Genomic DNA, 18,185 nt, shown 5'->3' on the forward strand with positions numbered 1-18,185 from the left:
CTTGAGGTGGAGAAATACACATAGTGAAAAGTCCAAGTGATTTATATCAGTCTTATGGGATGCCTCTTATACAATCAGATTGCTTGCTTGCTCGGTTGGAAGTTGCTGTTGTATAAACTCCCACTCCCCAGGCTCTCTTTTCCATTTTCAATGGTTGTGTTTTCAACCACATACAAATGTACTGTGTATTGCATACTCAAACAGTATATACTGTATATTAACCTCCATCCATTACATCCATTACTGTCTCCGTATATGGGGCCAGGTCGCGGTGGCAGCTGGCTAAGCAAGTTGCCCTAGCAGTCCCTCTCCCCAGTGACATATTCTGGCTGCACATTGGGGATCCCAATGTGTTCTTAGGCCAGAAAGGATATATAATCCCTCCAGTGAGTTCATGTCCCAGTTGGACATGTCCGGAAGACCTCCAAAGGAAGGCGACCAGAAGGCATCCTAATAATAAGCTCAAACCACCTGAACTGGCTCCTTACCCTATTTCTAAGGCTGAGCCCAGCCACCCTTTTGGGGAAGACTCTTTCAGCTGCTTTTTAATAGGATCTCATTCTTTAGGGCTCTACCCAAAGCTCATGAACATAGGTGAGGGTTGTGAAGTTAGACTGACTGGTAAATCCAAAGCTTTGCCTTTCAGCTCAGCAACGATCTGGCGCAATGTCTGCAATACTGTTGGCGCTGCCCCAGTCCATTTGTCAATCTCACAATCCATTTTACCTTCTATCGTGAACAAGACCCTTAGATACTTGAACTCGCCTCACTTGAGGCAGGGACTCACTCCCCACCCGGAGGGAGCAATCCAGTGTTTTCTGGCAGAGAACCATGGCCTCAGACTTGGCGGTTCTGACACTTATACCGATGCTTTACACTTGTCTGCAAACCACCCCAATGCCTGCTAGATGTCCCAGTCTGAAGAAGCCAACGGGACACTATGATCTGCACAAAGCAGAGATGACAACCACCACCATCTGCCATTTCACAGGCTTTGTCCCAGACCGCCATGTGGCACTGAAGAGTTGTATCAGCCATGACAGCCCAACAACAGCGACCTCTGCCAAGGATACAGCTGAAGCTTCCCCTGGGTCATCAGACTCTGCCTTCTCATAGGAGGATGTGTCGGTTGGGTTCAGAAGTTCAGGAGAAATAATAATAATCTAATTGCTTAAGAAAAGAATAGAACCAGTATCATTTAATTAGGAAAAAAACAATGTTTGCCAGACCATGTTGAAAATATAAAAGCTTTATTAAAAAGAATAGATAAAATAAGAGAACAACCAGTGGGTTGCTTGGATCAGGGTCACCCACTGTGCCCAACCTACCAAGCTACCGTCCTGGTAAAACTAAAGAAGAGTTTGGTCAGCTTGCAGACACTATGTGGTGCTGCCTGCCAGTTTGAATACAGATTATTTTGAAAATGTCTCTCAGCAGCTTCAGGGTCATTATGCAGACGGTGCTGTTCTGTCCAATGGTCACCCATCATCAGAGCCTTTTGTCATGTGTTGCTACATATTTTGGGTTCTTTCTGCCCCTATTGAAGAATGGCACACGGGTCGGAGAGCTCCTTGCTTCTAAATGATGGCGGTGTCACAATCCATCAGCTCCTCTTCATCAGACATCATGTCCACTGTGACACCACTCCAGAGGTCCATTTCCTCTTTGACCAAGACAGCAGGTGTAACACAAGTACTACAATTAGTACTGCTCTGTGGGGTTGACACGTTAACAATACATTGTTCTTTCATTGATCTCTCAAATGTGTTTAATAAACACTTGTATTTGCATATTTATATATGTCTAATAATCCAGTTATTGATGAAAAATGTCAGACTGATTTACAATACTATATCGGATCATTCACTGTGCAACAAATGTACAGCAGAATCTAATCCTTAATCCTTAAAATCTTACCCTCTTCCTTCTCTGTTTACCACGACCGCGCTCTTCATGGCTGCTGCCTAAGCAAAGTCTGGCTGACTGTATCTCTAGTTCCTCCAGACACTCTTGTTAATGTCTTACAGGCAGCTGGGGGGAAAAGAGTTACACCACAGAAAAGTTAAAAAGAAAAGTTACTTTCTGACTCCATTGTTCACACTATTCATATTCTGACATGCAGCTAGAGCTGTCACCAAATGAGAAGTGACTGCCTGGTTGTGGGGCGAGCGCTGTCTGTCAATACATTTGCTTTTCTATAGCTCAACGTATTCCATTTACATGTGAAAACCTCACCCACTCCAAGAGGCAGAAGGGTTGGTTTTCTCACCTTGATGCTGCCAATTTAGGGCAATTCCTGGCAGTTACAGGTAATTATCTGTGTTGTCTGTAAATTCCTGTGAAGAGCTTTAAAAAAATATATATATTTCTATTTAAAAGGGAAACAAACAGGCTTTCCAACGGTATAAGATGTATTGCCAAGAAGCATTGTTACAACAAAGAAATAATCTACCAGACACAAGTTTCCTTACTTTTTGTGCGATGGACACAGCCCAGTTCACCACCAGATGACATGAACTATTCCTTCTTTCTACATCAACACAGCTGCACCTTGATTTCATCAGCTCAGCCGTTTCAAAACATTTTCCACTCAACCTGATCAATCAAGTCTTCATGAGCTTTTACTCGCAAAATAAAAAGATCCTCTGTGCCTGGAACTATCTGCATTTGAGTGTGTGTCTCCTGCTGTCACTACCAAGCAGGGTCATTGTGCTATTTAGAATTAGTTTTAATTAAGGATGGATGACAAGATGCAGACACAGGTACTGTGTAAAACATGCTAAACTGCAGAAAAGAAAGGACCTGAGCGTTTATGCACTCTTTATTTTTTATCGTCAGTGCACAATTGAACAGTGTTATTACACTTTGCAAGATCTCCTTATTTTGTGCTGTCCTAACTTTGAATTACACTGTAAAATGTATCATTTCAAAACCCTTCATTAGCAGTCTTCTGCTGTCCTAACTGAAGCACTGAAATGTTCCATAAATAAACTTGCCTTGCCTATCTGTTAACAGTGAATAACCAGACTGAAGGAAAATAAAGTGTGAGATTATATTTCAGTCCGTTTTAGATTTGTACTCCTTCCTTTTGGTTTTGCACAGCAGGAAATCACTTGTCAATAAATACTGAAGTAAGTGAATGTACGCTATATTATTCTTTTGACAGATGTTATGGGATGTGTCAGCGAGCTTAAAACGTGTGTGTGTGTGTGTGTGTCCGTTTATTTTGTCTGCTGAAACACACACAAAGACTTCCGACTTCTCTGATGCTGTCATCAATAAAGTTTCAATCCTAATGAAAAGTTCTAGAAACTCATCCATGAATAGGCTTCATATCTGTTTGGCATCATTGACCAATGTGGTCCCTGAATGCGTCCTGGCCTGTGACGGATGCACCGACTGTCTTGTAGGCTTTTCAACCGTAGACCTAATGATCCTGAAATCCAGACTAATTTACCCATTGATGTCCATTGTAAATATTATCAATCACCAGCCTAAAAAAGATATTCTACTGTAATGACAGTTTCTGAAAATGATCGGAACAATGGATGGGAAGTCTCCGCACGGCTTTTTTAAGACAGTATTTACTTTTTAGGGCCAAATGTTTTATAAACAAGGATAGCCCATTATTTGGATAACAATGAAAGAAAACATTTTTTGCCTTAAGGGAGGAGGTAGTGAAGATTGTCATCATAGAAACAATGCAACTTTATTTTCAAAGTCATCAATAAAAAATCAAACAGGATCAGTTTTTAGAAACACCTACCGGATAAAGAGATCCACAAAAGAGCTTCGTTTCCAATTAAAGGCCAATAGACGGACCTAAAGGGCAAAACGCGAGGACCCTGTGAGGGGGAGATGCGGACACCGCTATGGAGTTTCCCAGTGAGTTATAGACATGCCTTCATAGGCTTTTTTTCTTCTCTGTGTACACTGGCATTAGTAGAAAGTCTTTTTCACGCTTTACGCACAGGGGAACTGCATGCATGGGTTGATGTTTAATCGCTCATCACGGTGCGCAAAAGGCGCGCCCTCGTCCTTGTGGGCTATCACGTTATCGCTATATCCTTAGGGGAGGTAAATAAAAGGTTTTGCACAGCGGTGATGCAAAGTCTGATAGGTGCCTGCTCTACTAGTAGCACAAATCTTTTTGACACGGATCTACGTGCCGGTCGGACTAGCGCTGTGAACCCGCGCACTTGGTTGTATGTTGGACTGACTGAATTTGACTGGTGTTTGGAACTGGATCATTGAACCCTGTGACTTTTTTCAATTCTTCCACAATGCTTTTAAAAGATGCGGCACCTATTTGCGAATGTTGCAGAAAACGGGTAGAGGTAAGAGCGCTTTTAATATTGCCTGGTCTGCTGCGGTTTGTGTCCATTACCCGTGCGCTCTGTCAGACTCTGTACGCTCGTTATTTTACATGTTTATCCGATATGGATTAAGTACGCAGCTATTTAGTATTCACATACCTTATGAGCACCACTTTAGTGTTATGAAGTCTTTTATCGAAGTGGAGTGATGCTGCATGTGTGCTTATTTTAAACGAAAAACAAAAACACAATACTAAATGGATCAATATAGTCTAAGATGTCAATATGGATCTGGCTTTACTTGAAAGTTATCCTCTGACTTGTGCCAAACTCCACATGCGTTAAAAACACTTTCCGCTTGCTTTCTCCAGATTGTAATTATTTACACCATTCATAAAAGAAACACTGTAATGCTTCTTCCTAGAAAGCTGACTAATTGTAAAACATTATTTTAATAGCCATTAAACATTTGAGCTATGTATACAAATGCCTGTAACTGAAGTCATTTGACTGTAAGGTGATGGCTAAAAGATGAATTTGTTCATGTGATGTCTCACAGAGACTAACTTTAAAGCTGCTTATGATACCGAGGCACAGTAAGCATGCTGGTCCTCAATCTCACTGCACTCACTCTCACTTAGTTGGGCTTTAAACACTTTTGGAGTTACAGGTTTGATTCTCTCTCATAGTTCAAATGTGTTAGTAACTGGAGGCATGTGCAGAACTAATGGTTTCTTTTTCAGATTTTTTTATTACCTGTTTATTTTTTGCTGTCCTGTTCTCTGGGAAAACACCTCTGTCATTCTTCTCTAGCATGACACAGCATACCGGAAAGTCACTGAACGTGAAAGCTGAATCAGCACTTTTCTGAGCTGCTATCGTACACTTTGTGTCAGCGGAAGTGAGCAGGTTATCAAATGCTGACAGTCATAAGGGATTCCAGAGAAGCTTAACAGGAAATGATGTCATGTGTGTGTGTCATCTAATAGCTACTTATTTACAAGTCTGCACTTTGTCACAGGGAAGACCCTTTCAAAATAGAGAGTGCTTTGTGAAGCAACCATCCCATTGCTGAGGTTGACTTTTAATAGAGCCGCCTTATCGGCTCCCTTTGCCACTTTAACCTTTTGTTCAAATATCTGAGCCCTTTTTGTGAAGATCAAATGGCACATGTTAAAGGTATCATCTCACGTGAGAATCCAGCCACCTTACAAAGTATCTTGTCACATACCTGGAGTGAAGCCTGCCATTATCCAAAGTGCTGCCACATGCAGACTACTGCTTCTGATTTAAAATAGCTCGTGCTTTTTTGGCAGCTGATGCTGGCATACTAAGCTGTTACCTTTAAGTTTGGCCACTGTCCTGGATTGCAAATTCCAAAACGCCATGAGAATGTAGATAGAGAGCGCGTGTGTGGGCAGTTCAAGTCGACGCATTCTCACGTAGGCTGTGGCTTCACTAAGAGGGTCACTGATAATCCTCAAGCTCAGTCACATACACGCTCGTTTAGTAATGTGGCCGCATTTTAGAAAATAACACATGTGCAGACATCCCTTTGCTTTTGAAAGAGCTCCATGAATGGTGTGTGTTGAGTGAACTTGGGACAACATTGTTGATGTCAAGTTTTTACCCTGACTGATAATGTGGCAGACCTCCAGGCTTTGTATAAACTTACAGTTTCCAGGGGGGTCTTGAAAAGACCACATGCACACAGATGTAAAGTTTGTGATGTACTTGTTTAAAAAAGCATACTAGTAAATTAGGAAGTGTCTTGGTAAAAGGGGAGATGCCACAGGATTTAGTCTGTAATGCTTTGAAATGAGTTTCTGTCCATTTCCATTTTCTTTCCTGCTCTGACTGTGTTACCATCATGAATAAATACTTTTCTCTGAGCATATGAGTCACTCTCATGGGCGGTTCTAGGCAGGGGCCAACACTGAGCTTGGTCCCCCCTGTGGCCACCCCTTCAAAAGGAAGAGCCCATACACAGTAACTCAAGAACCAGACTCACAATCTAGTATTAAATATTGTTACTGAAACAAATATACATCATGGTATTTAATGATGTGTGTTATTATTTGGCACAATATTTATATATTTTTAAAGCGATCATCTTTGTCTATTTTTCACCTGGGTTTAATGTTCCCCTCTGACAAAACAACTGGCCCCAGTTTGGACCCCTCAGTAAAAGTGGTCTGGAACCACCACTGGTGACTCTGGAAATGTGCAATAATTCCCAGAGGAGTGCTTGCTTAGGGAATTAAAAAAAAGGAGGTTGTTTTACTGTTATTGATATACTTGGAACAAGTAGCAGCTTGTGAAGTTACTGGACAGTTCATGCCACTCGTGTTTACAGAAAGTTTTCTGTGAAACACGAGTCATTTGTGCTTTTATTTGTCATTCAAAGTCTCCTCCAACGTTGTCGAGGAAAAAGAGGTTAACCTGATATTACTTTTGACCCATTAAATGCCTGCTAGCAGTGCGCAGCTTATCGAATGCCGTGTAGTGCAGTAATGATATTTTGATTCCTGGTGTTGGTTGTCACGATATTTCAGTTGTACAGACCTTCACTATTAGTTTAGCTCTTTTTTTTTTGCAGTACTACTCAATTTGAGCTATTTGTCTGGGAACTTAATTAGCCTGTATCTGACCTTCCTATTTGGGAAGATCCTCTGTATCTCCTCTCATCCCTTTGCGTCACACATCCAGGTCACTGTGAAAGAGTGCATTCAGCATGTGGCACAGAAGAACGAGGCTAGATGCCCACATGACTCAAAACAGTGTAACCTCTCTCATTCCAACTTCATCCTTGGAGTTCATATACAGTTGTGCTTTCAGTGGATGTTATCGGTTTCATTCAGAGCCATTGGCAAGAATTTAGTAATGATATCACCATTTGTGAATGAGACCAACTATTTGCCCAATTTTAGAATCACTCTGTAAATATCTTTTTGAGGTTTAATCAAGGATGCTGTAATTTTTGTATTTTCATATTATCTGCTAGTTTCTGTACAGAAACCAGGATGATCACATGGTTCCTCTTGTGCCCCAGGCAAGAATGAAACAAGTGCAAAAACTGCTGAATCATGCTGATTTCAAGTTAAAAAAGAAATCATACCTTCTGTAACATTCATGCAATCCAAAGTTAGGGCAGAAAACTAAATACACGTCGCAGCACCAGAGGATTTAATCCATTTAAAAAATGGGGTTTTGTGAAGGACACTGATAATTCAAATAATAATTAATTACTTAATTAATTAATTAAATAATTCAAATTTGTTGTTTAACAATGGTGGGAATTAAAGCTCCCGTGAGGAACTTCTGGTGTGTGTGGATGACACCTTGTTTCTTTGCTGCTGATCTTGTCCTGTGCCTGTATGGGCCAGTAATTCTGACAAAGTCTTTATCAGTCAAGTGTGTCACTAAATACAAATATTTGTAGATGTAAACATTGAAAAAAAGGCAGATTTTTCAATATTCTGTGAATTGCTACCCCATAACAGCGTTTACAGGCATTGAAAATAACTCTGAACAAATAGTCTTACTTGTTCCTGGATGTCTTGTTTGCTTTTGACATCCATTAAGAGACATGACAATCAATTTCTGGTGGAAAAAACTCCACACTGTGGCTTTAAAGCATTCATAGATTCATGAAATCAAATGTAATTCAAAGGCCTTGGTATCTTTCTACACGAGCTTCAGTTGTTGTTGTTTTTGTGTTCAAAGGGGGTTGAATATCATAGCTTTGGTTACTTTCATTGTAAACTTTTCATTGTATTTGACTTGAATTACTCACCACTACATTGATTTTAGTGGGAATGCAAAAGGGAATGCACTTCGGCTGATTTGAATCACTTCAACTTTTTGCTTACTTTCCCTGAAATGTTTCCTACACTGTGTGTGTTCAACTTTTGTTTAGTCATTGTGTAGGCAGTTCTTAGAGTTTGATGTGCTCACATTGCAGATATAGGAAAGCACTGTAAACTACTTCCCCCTTTCCCCTTGTGTTTGAAGTGTTCTGCTAAATGTGTTAGAATGAATTCTTCTCTTATCGATCTATATCAAATACTGCTTAATGACATTGTTTTTGCCTTCTTCATCTGCAGCTCTGTCAGTCAGTGGACAGTAATATTTAGGTCTCTCATTTATGCATTTGGTACAACTCCAGGCTAACAAAATAAATGGATTAAACAGGAGTTTATGAGTGCGCAAAAGAATAAAGAAAACCTACATGCTGAATAGTTTTATTGTAGAGGCATTCTATGAGCAGTTTCACTTCACAACCTTTAGAAAGCATATTGTAGTAGATACAGTAAGAGTTACACAAATACATACAGGCCATACTCTTATAGATCCTTTTAGTTTTGCTGTTCAACTGCCTCTGCTTGACTGTATTTTTAATATCTGTGACTACAGGACTGCTCGCTTTGCTGTTGATATTGTTGGAGTGGACCAGACCAGGCCTCCCATCCCCTTTGAGGCCAATCTGTGACCTGAGGGTCCTGAACCATTTCATCAAGGAGGCACGAGACGCAGAAGTGGCTATGGTGAGAGGAAACTGTATGCATGGACATATTGTGGTCCTGGAATCCCCCCTCCTCCAAATCCTGAAAGTTGATGCTTCATTACATAAAAGTACCCTCAACACTGACATTCTGTGTTTTCTGTGTTTTCTTAGAAGTCATGTAGAGAAGGATGCAGCCTGTCTGAGTCGGTCACTGTTCCCCAAACCAGAGTGGAATTAGATGCATGGGAGAAGAAAAATGTAAGTAACCACTTCAAACAGCTGAGCGTTAAAAGAGCTGACATCAGATTTAGTTTGGCTGTTATTTATCATTTAATGTGCTTCCTCTTAGTATTCTAGTTCATTCTTAATGGAAGCTGAGCATATGCTTCCTTTCTCTCTCCTTCTTCAATAAGGCGCTGGAGCAAGCCCAGGAAGTACAGACCGGCTTATGGTTATTAAAACCGGCCCTGAGCTTGCTGCAGACGTCAGTCACCAACACTGCCCTGCTCAGCCACATCGATAACTCAATCCGAAACCTGCTCAGCATCAGCGCTGTGCTGCGCAGCCTCAACATCCAGGTAAGCTACAGTAGGTGCAGAGGTACAAATGAACTGAGCAGGAAGTGCGGCGCCATGTAGTTTGAGTATCTTGAGTTTCAGAATAAAAGCAGTGCTAAAGTTAACCATGTTCTTAGAAAGTGTCCGACACAGGTCCATGTTTGTTTTAGAATTTTCCAGGTTGTACTTATGACAGACTGTTAAACTCTACAAACCCATGTAGTTAAAGATACTAATAAATAAGACATTTCAATCTAAATGAATTCTATTCATCAGAAAGTGACTTCATTATAGCCCATGGATGCCTTCTATTTAATATAAAGTGGTTTTACTTTAGTTTTTTAAGGTATAAAACCTCCTTGGGTTAAAGAAGAAGAGATTTGATTGGACATTATTAAGCCTTACATGACATCGCTGTGGGCTCTGCATCCTGCTAATCACACGTATTCTAAGATTGCTGAAGTTGTTGCAGAACAGCCTAAAAAGGTTCAAAACGGGCGCCTGTGTTACACAAACGTAAGCTGAATGAACAGTTTGTGTTCCAGCAAAAAAGGGAATACTGGGAAAGTGAACAGTATCCTTACACATACAAAAAACAAAGACACACATTGAATACAAAGTTACAAAGGGTTTATGAGGCCTGGGATGGAAAGGTTATAAAGTGATCCTGCCCTTACTAAGAAAATAACCAATATAAGAGTATTTTCAAGATAAGAGTGGTTCACAATAAGGGGTTGTGGTATTTACTTCACAAACCGAGTGAGCATGAATCCTGTCAGTTAAATAAATACATTTCTGTAGAAAAGATTGCAAGCTGTAGTTCAAGTTTTTTTTTTAGATTTCCCTGGAAAAGCATAGGAAACCCTGAAACAGATACAGAACTCCAGATTTAGACAACAACCATGTGTTTATTTGTGTTTCCTTCCAGGAATTTACCCCACCAGCAAGTGCAGCAGGGCTTGAGGGAACATGGACGGTGTCCTCGTCCACAGATTTGCTCCAAGTCCACGTCAACTTCCTTCGAGGCAAAGTGCGCCTGCTGCTTTTGGATGCACAGGCTTGTCAGCAAGATGTCAGCTGACTTCTCCTCTCCAGGTGAAGCTCATTTGTTTCCCAAGGCAAGAGGAGGGACTAGACACTGCTGATCTGCACGCTGGCTGCTGGAAGCTGTGTGGAAAGAGAAAAAAAAAAGATACAGCCATCCAAACACTGGGGGAGGAAGCTGAAAGCAAGAGGACAGCCCCAGCTAGGCTGTGGGTGGACAGGAGACGATTGCACTTTGGAATGTAGATGTAAAACATGAACATGATGAAGCACACACTGATCAAAATGAGGCCTATAGGAAAACACAACTCCAATAGCTGTTCCACTGGCACGTTCTTGCACTTTGTGTGAATGTACATTTGTGTGTGAGTTAGGACTGCAAGTCTAAATATGTACATAGTATGAATGTGGGATTTTGACCCATCACCTCTTATAGTGAATTGTGGATTTTACAACAGTCAGTTGTCTTGTCCACATAATCCAATTGTACAAGAAGCATTCCTCAAGTGCTGGGATAGAGTATATCACCACTGGGACTTTTCACTATGTGTACCATTCTGCCTTAGCCCAAATGTTCTGAAGACAGATGACTTTACAGCACACAGTCTTTGTCTAGATTGACTACACTGATACCTCTGAATCACACTGGCAACAGATAAATGCATAATCTGTGCAGTTCTGTGGTGAAGTGTAGACAGACAGAAAAGTAGCTGGAAGTGCTGGAAAATGTTTATGTTTTGCTTTGGCAACAGTGTAGTTTTAGTCAAGCATTGGATGTAGTTCTATTTATGTAGGCAATTGAATGATACCGTAAACTAAAAATAGTTGAAACGTATTACCTTTCATACTATACGCTGCTTGTACAACAGATGCATAAAAAGCAATATCACCCTTGAGGTCGTGCCGCTGTTATTACCGACATCCTCGTGCGTTGGACCGAATCACAGACGTGCTGATATTAAGTACATCATCACTCCCTCTCATGTAATATTGAGTGAAACACCCAGAAAATATTGATTCCACCTGGAAAGTGGAGGATTGTGAAGTTGCAACATCCGTTTCCAGTACCAGGAATGAGGCCTGACCCCTAAAGCCTGTAACATGTAACTATACCTAACTGAAATATGAATGACTGAATTACTCAATCTTTATTTGTACAGCGCCAAATCATAACAAATGTTATCTCCCGACACTTTGCAGAAGAGCAGGTAAAGGACTTTACTCTTTGTGATATTCTTAACAAAGACCCAACATTACTCCTGCATGAGCACAGCGCTAAGCAACATTTAGAAAAGTTACAGTAGCAAGTAAAAAAACGTCCTTTAAAGAAGCAGAAACCTCGAGCAGAACCAGACTCATGTTGATCAGCAGAAACTCTGTTGGGCTTGGAAAGTGGGATAGAGTGAGATGCAGAAAGAAAGAGACGGATAGAGAGAAACAGATCAACAACGACGAATAAGATAGATTTATAGCTACAATGTCAGTATCTGTAAAAACCATGTGTGGTATTAGCAGTAACAGCTTAGTATGATAATAGACTGATCAGTATAATAGAAACGGGGAGGATTGAGTGTGTGAATCAGAGTTGTTGAAGTTGAGCAGCTGTAGGATTCACTTTGATATTTATAATAATGATTATGTGATGATATGTAAGGCTGATATGAATAGTTGTAGCAGTTAGGGTTGGGGGTTCCTCAGCTGCAAGGCCGTCCACACCAACGATCCAGAGGGACCCACGAGACAAGGGAGCTCAGAGAAAGAGATATGGTTAGTAACTTACATGAAGAATTACAGATAGTGACATGCAGTAATATGATGTGAATGCACAGAGAGAGAGAGAGAGAGACAGGAGCTCAATGTCAGTCTACGCCTATAGCAGCTGGTCCACACCTGAGTTAGCTATAAGCTTTGTCAGAAAGTAAAGTTTTAAGTCTATTCTTAAAAGTACAGAGGGTCTCTGCCTCACTGGACCCTGACTGTTCGATGATTCAAAAGGAGAGGGGTCTGATAACTGAAGGCTCTACCTCCCATACTAAACGTAGAGACTGTAGGTATACACGAGCAGGCCCGCAGTCTGGAAACGCAATGTTCATTAAGGGTAACATGGCACAATTAGCTTTTTAAGATAAGATGGTGCCTGACCATCAAGAGCTTTGTGAGAAGGAGGATTTTAAATTCTATTCCAGATTGTATAGGGAGCCAGTGCAGAGAAGCCAATACAGGAGTAATGCAGTCCTTTTTCCTAGTTCTAGTCAGTGCATGATTAGTAGCATTTTGGACCAGCTGAAGGGTCTTTAGAGACTTACTAGGGCATCCTGATCAAAGAGAATTAAAATAGTCCAACCTGTTTGCATGAACTAGTATTTCTGCAACGTTTTGCCTGATTTTATATATTTTACGAAGTCGGAAATAGGCTGTCCTTGTTAATTGTTTTAAGTGGGAGTTGAAGAACATATCTTGATTAAATAGTACTCCCAGATTCCTGACAGTGGTGCTGGATGCCAGGCTGATGAATCAAATTTCTTGGATATTGTCAGTGAATATTGTAATATATTTTTAAATGTCCATTATTTATACTGATTTTCTACTTTAAAGCTCCAGTATTTGTATTTTTATTGTGTCTGATCGTTAACATATTGGCTGTCAAAAAACAAAAAAACATGTTGTCTGAACACATTTGCAAAGGCATGCTTCTGGTCTTGCTGTAAGTTTCAAGTTGCTTCCAAATGACAGAAGAAAAGATTCAAAGGTTGATCCAGAGGTTGAGTTTAGTGGACAGGGAACCGTGAGGTCAGCCAGGAAGAGGCTAACATGAGAACTGTGAAGCTGTTTTGTCGTTATCTGTGTTTTTGTTGCTGCCTTACCAAAACTCAACCAGTTTCCACTCACAGATTGCCAGACTGTCTGGAAATATGCTGTTTGGCTTTTAAATTTCACATCCTGTGAGGCTGGGATATCGAATGGTTTTCAGTGAATCTGACGCTAACACCGTCTTCCCTCCCTTCATTGTTTGTCCTCAAACAGCAGGCAGGCAATCAGCCAGTCTGGGGAACTGGAGGCTTTTAATGAAATAATTGCAAAACTTTTGCAGACCAGTTAAGTGTTCTTCCTTGTTTTTTCCTTTCTTTTTAAATCTTGTTGTTCAAGTGGAAGATGTTTTTTAAGGATGTTTGTACATGTTTTCTTTCCTGTTGATTTTGTCACATCACTGTATAATTTGCTATTTAAATACAAAATATTATTCTTGGATAAAGAAAGGAGCAATGGAAACAAAACAAGGGGAAGTTTGTCCTTTTTATTCATGGTCTCTGTCTCAGTCACATCGGTTTAGTTAAACTTCTGCAGTTCAGATGTTGAACACAAGCTGCTGTCACAGACCTGACTGGTCGTCCTGATTAACACCACAATCAAATTTGTGCTTGTTGAATTGTGTTGTCATCTAAAGTAATAGCTTTAAGTTTATCTCAGACTCAAAATTGTATTCTGACATTTAATAAAATACATTCGAAGAAAGGTCAAGGCAGCAGTTAATGACAATGAAACTTAATTTAAAAATAGGTACAACACTGCCATCTTGTGGACATTAAGGAAAACAACAGCTTGAACTGTAAACATCCCATTTCTTAGTTTGCCCAAGTTTAAGCATCTTTTAAACACCCAGACATCAAGCTGTAAACACGTTCACAGACTCTTAAGCCTTAAAATTAAAGACACTTGCACAGATTTACATTTGGCACAGCCATGTCAAAAAATATAGAAATAAACAACTATGTTTCAAACTGGTCAACACTGCTGCTGTTTCAAGACATGCAAATTGAAAAGGGTGTATCTAATGAGCTGCAGTCTTTATAGAACTCCACACATATAGTCCCACCAGACCACAATGTAATTTTGTCTACTAGTATTCCAGGGAACCTAGAGGCCCCTTTTAAGGTCACTGAGGGTCAGGATAAAAAACCTTAATGTGAATGGCCGAGTTGTTGCGCGTACGAGTCATTGGCTCCCCTGCCTCATCCGGATCTTCAGGCTCCAGGTCGTCCACAAGCTCCACTGTGGAGGTGTTAGCTGCCAGCTGCAGCACCCCCTGGCTGCTGGCCTGCAGCTGAAGAGCGATGTTGATGGCCCTGTTGATGGCCAGGCCCAGGCCGTGCACACAGATCTCTCTGTGACCCCCACTTTCCAGCAGCTTCTGGCAGCGTGCAAGCTGGGCCCGGAAGTCAGTCTTCATGTTGACATAGACGTCGTTCCGTCTCTTGGGGAGTTTCCTGGGAAGGCGTTTCCTAAGTGTGTACTCCACCGGGTCCATCTCTACAGCAGTAGAGGTGGACTCAGCGTGCGTTGGGGCTGTCTGAGGAATGGACATTCCTGGGTTGCGAGGCTCTGTCATGTTTGTTTTTGATTGTATTTGCTAAGGTCTAAAAGGAGAAGATGAGGAAAAAAACAGATACTGAGGAATGAGGTTATGATACATTTAACCTTTCAAAAAGCAGGTGTATATGTTTCAGGTTGGAACTAACAATTACCGTATTTTAATTCTCATAATCTACTGAACATGTTAAATAGTTTAGATAATATTTAAGTAAGTTAACAGTAACACATTGCTATCTTTAACATCTTATTTTGCTCATTATTCCATTGCATATAGAAATGCAACATCCCCACAAGTCCTTAATGTTGAACAGGTAATTCATTATCGTACAGGGCTGAGTTTTAGCTTCAGACTCCAGATCCAGCAGTACGTCATTCAATTAACAGAAAGGCTACTAAATTATTTTCAGTAGTTCTTCATCATTTAAAAGGTAAATTAACCCAGAGATTTCATTTTTGATGAGACATACCTGGATTTAAGGTAACACTGACTTGGGGCTATAAGAGAGATTGTACTGGGGAATTCTCACTTAATCTTTTACATATCATGACCTAAACCCTCATGCATCATTATGGACATTTTTGTCCATTTGGGAAATGTTTTCCTCTTGATCTGGTCATCATTTTGCCTGTGTTACTGCATATGGCTCAGAACTGATTGATATTTTTTGCTGCATAAATCTCTTGAACAACTTCAGTCCTGCTCAAAACATTCAATCAGTTTAAGGATTTTAACCCTTTAGATACCAATTTGATTACATAATGCTAATGCTATTTGATGAAAATATCCTCAAATGATTGAATGTTTGGTAGTTTTGAGCAGGACTGAAGTTGTTCAAGAGATTTATACAGAGGAAAGCAGAACAAATATGAATCTGTACTACTTGGAAGTGTACATTTGTCCTTAATGACTTCAGTAGTAAATTAAACTGATGTCTGAGGGATACTAATATTTACTTAATGCTAATAGTAGTTTGTAGTTACTAAAAGGCACACTGGCGTAACGAATGCCCCTTTACGGTAATGATGAAGACACCATAAAACAAAGGGTCATTTGGCATTTCTGACATAAAGGCACAATGTGCGTGAATTTTCAAGATAGCGTGGTAACCAATGTAGCCTAGCATTGCTAGCTAACACGAACTGAACGGTAGCTAACGTAAGCTAGGTAGGTAATGTTGGAGAGAGGTTCAAAATCAAAGAAACCCCCCACCTATACGATAAGCACACGTACCGTCAGAAGATGATTTTAAGAAGCAAATGTCCGTTATGTCATCGCTACCATCTGAGTTACATGCTCGTATGAAATAGAAGACAGCCTTGTATTTGTTTTCTCTGTACCCGGAAGTAGACTGGGCTACTTCTTCTTCTTCTTCTAATGAATTTCCGGCAGGCTGCACGCTACAAGGAGTGATGCTTCCCTCCGCCGTAATGCCTCGGTTATTTCACAGAAGCAGCTATGTCACACTCTTAACCTTTCTTTCTTCTGTTTGCATTATGAATTTGCTACTTTAAGACACAACTCATCAGATATATACTTTTATTATATTTTAAAGTAGAATAGTTAAGCCTGCAGAAAACAGTTTTTAGTTTTTACTTCTTCCCACGCCTTTGCGGACATTTAACTTAAAGCCCCAATATGTAACTTTTCAGTTTTGGTGCGCTTTGGCGCCAACAGCAGGTCTCTGACTGCAACTGCACTGTCGTAAAACTGTTACGCTTCCCATCTGAAACCGCTTGTTTCGGAGCGTGAAATTCAGAGGGCAGTAACTGCAGAATGCTGCATTCATGTGCTGCTTGGGTGGTCAAAGTTTCCGAGTTTGGAAGTCATTCTTCCAAACATTATTTAGTGTAGTGATTTCAGTTCAGAAAGTCGGAATGTTGTAACAACAGCAAAAACAACGTTGATGCTACGAAGAAGATCTGTTAAATGTCAATGTTAAAAGTTAGATTTGAGCATGCATGTGCACTATGTGAATCACCATGTGATGTCCATTCTGACGTCAAGTCGGGAAGTCTAATTCTTTTCAGAGTTTCCGAGTGAATGCAACCACATGGATGCAACAAAACACCACAGAAGAAGTATGTGACGTCATATGAAAACAAGCTATTCAGTTACAACGGCCAATCAATTTTGATGGATAACTGGTGCCCTGCCTGTTTGCTAAACAATGATTACAAGATACTGGCTCTTATTCTTGCCAAAAGGATCCTTTGTGGATCCTCTATAATCGACGAATCACAGTCTGGTTTTATGTCAAACAGACATATTGCTAATAATGTCAGATTAGTTCTGGATCTACTGGACTATTCTGAATTTATTCTGTTTTCAGACTTTTATAAAGCATTCGACTCCCTCGAACACCAATTTATTTATCGTTCACTTCATAGATTTGGTTTTGGTAACTATTTCTGCAGAGCTATCCAAACGCTGTATACAAATGGTAATTCTTCAATCAGTCTTAAATATGGTACCTCACCTCACTTTAAGTTGTCTCGAGGAGTTCGTCAAGGTTGCCCTGTTTCTCACTATTTATTTTTGCTTGCAGCCCAACTCCTTTTCACATTCATTCTTGAAAGTAACATCCAAGGCATTTCTCTTGCTGACAGACAAATTACCATAAGTCAGGTGGCTGATGATGCTACACTGTTTTTAAAGAATTCAGACCAAATTCCAGTTGCCACTAAACTCGTTCAAACATTTTCTGCAGCATCAGAGTTTAAATATAAATAAATGTGAACTATACCCTTGTCTCTGTGTAAACATACAGTGCTATTTGACATTCCTGTAAAATCCCAAGTAACATACTTAGGTATTACAATAACTCAAAATGAAGATGATTGTTGCAGTTTGAACTTTAACCCCATCGTCGATAAAGCTAAAAAAAAAAATCAATATGTGGCTTCTGAGAGATCTGACTTTAAGAGAAAGAACTTTATTAACAAAAGCAGAAGGTATCTCCAGATACATGAACAACATTAACTCTGGATGTCTGAACCTTTTGGACTTTACAACTTTAAACTACACCTTTAAAATCAACTGGATCAGAAAATTTCTATGCAACCCTGATTCAATCTGGAACTTTATCCCAAACTACATTTTTTCTAAACTTGGTGGTCTATCTTTTGTGCTCAAATGTAACTAGAATGTTGAAAAAATACAAATTAAATTAGCCAAGTTCCACAAACAAATGCTCTTAGCTTGGTCACTCATTTATAAAGACGGTTTCTCTCCACACAAATACCTCATTTGGAACAATTGTGATATCTTGTTCAAGAACAAAACTTTATTTTTTCAAAATTGGTTTGTTAATGATATAATTTTAGTAAAACAGTTATTTAATTCAGAAGGGCTTTTGATGAATTATTCTGAGTTCCTGTCTACCTATCATA

General features: G+C 40.0%; 2 protein-coding genes and 1 long non-coding RNA gene across 4 annotated transcripts; 1 reads left to right on the forward strand and 2 right to left on the reverse strand.

Moving 5' to 3' along the window:
- Window positions 1-1,240: 1,240 nt before the first annotated feature.
- Window positions 1,241-3,901, reverse strand: LOC132958560 (uncharacterized). The gene is made up of 3 exons (XR_009666798.1): window positions 3,767-3,901; window positions 1,918-2,020; window positions 1,241-1,712 (listed from the first exon to the last, which is right to left on the reverse strand). It is a non-coding gene; the product is annotated as an uncharacterized LOC132958560 (long non-coding RNA).
- epoa (erythropoietin a) lies at window positions 3,274-12,828 on the forward strand. 2 transcript variants are annotated; one of them, XM_061031483.1, is made up of 5 exons: window positions 3,274-3,885; window positions 8,733-8,863; window positions 8,995-9,081; window positions 9,237-9,401; window positions 10,309-12,828. In XM_061031483.1, exons 1-5 carry the CDS (start codon window positions 3,873-3,875, stop codon window positions 10,459-10,461), a joined length of 549 nt encoding a protein of 182 aa, XP_060887466.1. In that variant the 5' UTR covers window positions 3,274-3,872; the 3' UTR covers window positions 10,462-12,828. The 2 variants fall into 2 exon arrangements, with proteins under 2 accessions (XP_060887466.1, XP_060887464.1); XM_061031481.1 differs by lacking the exon at window positions 3,274-3,885 and adding an exon at window positions 3,895-4,337.
- An 871-nt stretch (window positions 12,829-13,699) lies between these two features.
- Window positions 13,700-16,194, reverse strand: pop7 (POP7 homolog, ribonuclease P/MRP subunit). Its single transcript, XM_061031484.1, has 2 exons — window positions 16,027-16,194; window positions 13,700-14,839 (listed from the first exon to the last, which is right to left on the reverse strand). Exon 2 carries the CDS (start codon window positions 14,809-14,811, stop codon window positions 14,359-14,361), a length of 453 nt encoding a protein of 150 aa, XP_060887467.1. The 5' UTR covers window positions 14,812-14,839; window positions 16,027-16,194; the 3' UTR covers window positions 13,700-14,358.
- Between the last annotated feature and the right edge of the window lie 1,991 nt (window positions 16,195-18,185).

Source organism: Labrus mixtus, chromosome 23, assembly GCF_963584025.1.
Source record: "Labrus mixtus chromosome 23, fLabMix1.1, whole genome shotgun sequence".
NCBI lineage: Eukaryota > Metazoa > Chordata > Actinopteri > Labriformes > Labridae > Labrus > Labrus mixtus.